General features: G+C 31.6%; 1 protein-coding gene across 1 annotated transcript; it reads left to right on the forward strand.

Moving 5' to 3' along the window:
* Nucleotides 1-1,791: 1,791 nt before the first annotated feature.
* LOTGIDRAFT_113144 (hypothetical protein) lies at nucleotides 1,792-5,599 on the forward strand (the record flags this gene model as incomplete). Its single annotated transcript, XM_009051119.1, has 8 exons — nucleotides 1,792-1,996; nucleotides 2,327-2,470; nucleotides 2,922-3,001; nucleotides 3,498-3,623; nucleotides 3,842-3,959; nucleotides 4,185-4,375; nucleotides 4,798-5,071; nucleotides 5,358-5,599. 8 exons carry the CDS (start codon nucleotides 1,792-1,794, stop codon nucleotides 5,597-5,599), a joined length of 1,380 nt encoding a protein of 459 aa, XP_009049367.1.
* Nucleotides 5,600-6,362: the final 763 nt, after the last annotated feature.

Raw genomic sequence — 6,362 nt, forward strand, 5'->3', positions numbered from 1 at the left:
CAAATTCAAAATTTTAGACCAAATTTAGAGAACAGAATAAATATCTGAACTACAGATTTGAAATGATATTTTGACAAAGATTTTCAGTCGAAAAAAAACCAAAACAATCTTACATGAGTGTAAAGCATCCAAACTGTATGAAGAAATCATTGTCTGTGCGTTGATTGTGAGGTTTGTGGTGTTGGTGGGCTTGCTTCAGAGTTCTTCCCCTTTACTGATTCTTCAGCTGATACCCTTCAATTCATAGCGGGACTTCCAGTTGGTCACTCCGTCAAGTCGATAGTCAATCGGTATGAGAGACCCAGTCCAGAACAACCACCCGGAAGTGAGGAAGATGAACTCGAAGATACAAAAGATAAAAATAAAAAGTAAGTCAAATGATAATTATTTGGTAATTGATCAAGTTTTGGTGTCAAATTTTAAAGGTATCTCAGAGTAAAATTTCTTTGTTATGCTTATGTTCAAAAGGTTTATAAAGCATCATTTTCAAGGAATAAGAAAGAGGGCATCTCACCTTTTTCATCTGATTAGGGTCATTGACACTGAAAGGCTCATGATAATTCCTTATCCTTAATATTAACAGTATTGTTCCACACTTGCTTAGTATTCCCATATGTTACTGATCCATAATCTACAAGTAACCTACAAGTAACCTATTGGGTTGTTTGATGTTACAGGAAAAAAGAAGTTGGTAGATCTGAAAGTATGAAAGGTAGAATGGACGTAAGTATTAACTTTGATTTTCAATCCAACCGATCTCTGAATTATGGTTGTTATATCAGAAATAGAGATTTGAACATCAGTGCCAATTGAAAATTGATCAATCACAGTATCACATTGAATTTGATTTAAAATGAGAATTTTTTTTTTTAGAAAAAAGATCGAGATTCTAAAAAACGTAGTAAAAGTGACGTTGATGTGGATGATTCAACAATTAAAGCTCTCAACCAATCAGGAAGCTCATCTACCTCTAGCTTGTAAGTTATCTCCCTTTGCTCTTGGAAACCTTGAAAATTGTGGCTATTTCTGTCTTGAAAGGAAAAGGTTCAAAATCAACTCTCTTCACTAAAGCTATATCAGTGGCCAAAAGCATGAAACAATGCTCCACTGTCATATCAAGAAGACTGGTCTTTCAGAGATAAAAATATGTTCATGAATGGCATTCCAAGCTTTCTTGAGCCCTAAATCTCTGTGAATCAAATTGAATCAAAACGTAAATACCAAGGCTGATGTTTTAGAAGTATTTGGTACTTGTACCAGTCTGGGAAATAAAGATTGATTGCCATGACCTAAATTTGATAACATGGTGGAAAAAAACTTAATGCCAAAAGTTCCAAAGCAACAGCCTAGGTATATAAAAAATTACAAATATACTAATTACTCTGTCTGAATATTCTAGTTTTCTCTTCTCTTTGGTGTCATAGCCTATCTTTATTCAACTATTCTATGTAAATATGGATGTACCTGTTAAGTCTATAAATGTATAGATATAAATCCTTACATTTTATTTTGTTTGTTTTACTTTTCCAAGAATAGTCTTTCAGCCTTTGTCAATTATATATAGTCTATCTATATAAATATACATCTTATTTTATTTTGCTTAATTTTAAGTTTTAAAGAATTTTCTAAAATTATCTATAGTTTTTCTCTCATTCTGTTATATATATTTTAAATTATTCAGTTCTGTATTTAGTTATTTTCCTCTGCATGAGTTTATTTTGGTTGTGCATGTTTCTACTGTGTTAAAATTTGTCCAGAATGTTTGTACTAATCTTGATTTTTGTATGACGAATGTGTAGAGGTCATACTTGGCTTTATAGGGGTGCTGATAATGTAGAGAGTGCCGATGATTTGCCGCCAGATTTACGTCCCGAGGAACAGACAGATTCTGATCTTGACGTTGAAAACGACCTACCGACGTTAAAATCTATCGTGGGAGAAGAAGGGATACGCAAATTAAAACCTAAAGAAAAGAAACGTCAAGAAGTTCTCAATGGTATTTTCTTTACATTTTCAATTTCTTCATGTACAATACAATTCTATGCAGATTTCTCTATAACTGATTGCCTCAGAGAGAAGAAAACCAATATCAAACATTAAAAGGATATCCTAGTATATCAACATTCCCATAAGCTATAGATTTTAAGATATATAGTTATCTGATTGGTTAAGAAAACAGATTAATTTTTTGACCAATATATCAGAAATCTTAGGATTTTGTCAAATAGGTCTCAGCATGATTGATACTATACCAAATCTTGATGTAACTGTCCTTTTGCATTAACCTATATTTCTATATAATCCATTTTAAATGTTTCTATTTCAGAATTGGTCCATACAGAACGAGCCCATGTTCGTAATCTAAAGATATTAGATAAATTATTCTTTCGTCCAATGGCAGCAGAAACTTCTACCAGTGATTTAGCCAAACAACTTTTACCTAATATTCATTCAATGATTAGACTACATAGTAAGTTCATTTTTATTTCTCCATTTTAGAATTATTAAAACAGAACCTGAAACACGTTACTCAGAGTTTCATGCCGTTCGATCTACAGACAACTGACCTTTTTCAGCCTGCGTCCCAACCGTAGTTTGAAAAGTATGTTATGTAGAACCTGGAACATGTTGTTACTCAGATTTCTTTAGACAACTGACCTACTTCAGCTGATATCCCTACTGAAGTTTGTTAAGTAGTACTCATTCTCAAGGCGCACTTTAAGACAAGTTGGACTCAATTTTTACAGTAATATTATGGTCAATGTTTGCACATCATAACCTGGGAATTCAAGTTGTCATGGAGACCATGCAATGGGTAACAGGTTCCACATTATAATGACTGATTACCAACAGTTAGATTATTACATTGACTGAGACATCAGAAGTTGTTCGGTACACAAGAATGTTTTTTTCCATTGCAGGTTCTTTCAATAATAGTTTAAAATCTGTACGTAAAGAGAATCCTGTTATAGGTGAAGTAGGAAATATATTTTTAAAACGGGTGAGTAACATCAGACCTAGGATTTGGTTTATAATAATAATAATATTTTTATTTCAAAAGGGTAAAAAAATTTAGGCCATACAATATTGATGAGTTTTAAGATAAGATCAAAACAAAATAAAATAAAATGTCATAAATACTGAACTCCCAGTAATATATCTTGTATGATATACAGTGTATGATGTTAATATTATGTGAATTTACTTGGTAAAGGCCACTTCACCAGCTGTTTTGATATGCATGTATATGACATAATTATAAGACAAGTAGAGCAGCTACTAGTGTTGAAAGGATACCAAGTAAGGGTTAACCAGAAGCTGTGCTTGAACAAAGTTTTCAGTGCTCAGAATGCTAGCTGTGCTTGAACAAAATTTTCAGTGCTCAGAATGCTAGCTGTGCTTGAACAAAGTTTTCAGTGCTCAGAATGCTAGCTGTTAAGATAGAATTTTTGTATGAATATTTGTAATGTGATATCTTTTTTATTATATATTTATAGTTTGATGGTGAAGAGGGAGAAACATTTAAGAATAATTGTGCAACATTTTGCCGTGGTCAATCTTTCGCTCTCGATGCTCTTAAAAAACAACAGAGGAAGGAACAACGGTTATCTCAATTTCTCAATGTAAGTTTTATAAATGTCAAACATCGTGAAAACTCATTAATAGATGTTATAAAGCGTAATCCATAGCTGAATTAGATATAGCATTAACTTTAATAGTAATTAACAAGTTAAAATGATTCTTTATTAATGAAAATATAGTTATTGTCATGAAATATTAGAAAGAGAATACTCTTTCCATGTGGTAAACCATCACAACTTTCCAATATTATATATTGTAGGATGCTGAAAGTAATCCTCTATGTCGACGTCTCCAATTAAAAGATTTAGTTCCAACTCAATTTCAACGTTTAACAAAATACCCATTATTAATAGAAAACCTTCTTAAATATACACAAAGTAAGTATAGTTTTGGTTCAAATAGTTTGTATCATTTACTGCCGTTAAGGGTGTCATAACGTACATCATTTGAGGGGCATAATTTAATTTGGAATGATTTATTCTATTGACAGCACCACTCTACTGACTGAATACCTATTCACAATTTATAAATGTTTGATCATAGAAAACATTTCTGATACAAAACATTCATCAGCTACCCTAACTAATTTCTATCAATTTCAGCCAATACTGATGAATATAGAAAATTAACTTTAGCACATCAAAAAACTAAAGAAATTTTAGCAGAGGTGAATCAATCGGTGAAAGAATTTGAAAATCATCAGAGATTGAAAATATTACAAAAGAAAATGGAAAAGAAGATTCCTCAAGATAGTCAAGAAATTAAACGTAAACAAGTTCATGAGGACATGAAGGTATGGGCTGTAAGGAAGAAAGTTTAACAGACATGTTTTACAAGGCTAAAGACTGATTATCTTGTATACCAGCTGATTCTTGGACAAACCTCTTGGCATTGATCCTTACAGATTTATTGTTTAAATGGCTGACATTGTTTCATTTATTAATAGCGAAAACTAGACAGAGCTGGTCAAAACCTTTCAGTGATCCAGATGAATAATAAAGTGGAATGTATTAAATTAATTTAGCTTTTCTACCAAATAATCATCATTCTGCAATTAGAATTTGACAGATTTTTTAACCTTTATTCATATCAAATGATTTATTACAGTAGGTTATTATTTTAACACCTGTCAATCAAATCTCAGTCCTTCAGAAGTCAGCTCCCAACTCCTTCCCTTTAAACACATGTTCAATAATTTATATTTAAACATTTCAGAATTTAGATTTGCCTCAACATAAATTAGTGTATGAAGGTGAACTAACATGGAGACTGAGACCTAATAGATTAATAGACATGCACGTTATATTACTGGAGGACATATTGGTTCTACTCCAAAAACAAGACGAAAAACTCATCTTAAAATGTCAAAGTTTAAATGTACATAACCAATCTGATTTAACACAAACTGGCCGAACTGATGCTGGTAAAGGCTATACACATAGTCCAATATTAAAATTACAGAATCTACTCTCTCGGAATGTTGCAACTGGTAAGTAAGCAAGGAAAATAATGTTATTTATTATGCATTCTATTTCAAAGTGATGTTTAAGAATTTGTTTTGTTTTGTTTTATTTTCCTTGTTAAAAGTATTTTTTCCCTTCATTTGTAATAGCCTATCAAATGTAAAGTGCCTGTATTTTAGATGTGTGTATCATTTGTCAATTGTACCCTCAATATTCAGTTGACTTTTGGTGTTTTATTGTATTGGCACGACATGGCAGGTCCTTAATGATCTAATACATATCAAAATTAAATCATTTCCTCACATTTTACAGATAAAAAAGCATTTTTTGTGATAAATACATCAGAAGCAGGTCCACAGATTTATGAGTTAATAGCTAACAACCAGACAAGTCGTAAAACATGGCATAATCATATTAATTCCTGGGCTGAAGTCTGCAAGAGTAAGAAAAGTCAGAAGCCAGCAGCATCTTCAACCCCTGTCAAATCACATGCTGGCGTTACAACGCCACAACCTGAAGAAATAACAGAAATAAGAAGCAAAATTACAAGGTAAGTTTCCAAATCTTGATATTAAATAATTGTAATGATTAAAAAGTAGAACTAAAAGTTTTAAAGATGGGTTCCCTTATTTTCATTTGTGAAAATGAAAATGCTAATACTTATATGAATAGAAAGTAGAGGTGTTCTAATAACTTGGAAAAATACCAGTTTGTCTCACATGTCTATAATTAATTCATAATTAGCTAAAGTAGAAGAGAATTCCGATGAGTGACCGATCCAGAAAGGTCAAAAAGTATTTTTTAGTTTATCCAGACTGTACATACATGGACATTTATGATTGGTTAAAACTTAAATTTTATGCAATATAAGAAAATAACGATATGATAAAGAATACATACTGATTCATTAGAAACAGCAATTAATCAAATAGTTTGCTTAATTTGACACTAAAAAAAATAAGGAAACCCATCTTTAATTGAATTAGATTTGGATAAATTGAGATGTTTACATTTATATAGAGTAAGAAAGAATTTAGTGTGACCCGACTCTAAGTTTTGTACTCTATTCTCATGAGCTTTCCTTAAGTGTTTTTAAATTATGCATTTGAAAAAAGGCTCAAATAACTGTCAGACTCTTTATATTCATTGTTTTTGAACGAGATACAGTACTATTTTGTGTTTTTGGCATCGGTACAAGGCAATTATTATGATGTTTCTTTTGGTATTGTACAGGGAACTCACATTTTTGTTTGTATTATTCTAGGCGTCCACCAGAACGTATTTCGCATGCAGAAACCAACAACCAGGACATCACAA

Source organism: Lottia gigantea (assembly GCF_000327385.1).
Source record: "Lottia gigantea unplaced genomic scaffold LOTGIsca_16, whole genome shotgun sequence".
In the NCBI taxonomy this organism is placed as follows: domain Eukaryota; kingdom Metazoa; phylum Mollusca; class Gastropoda; family Lottiidae; genus Lottia; species Lottia gigantea.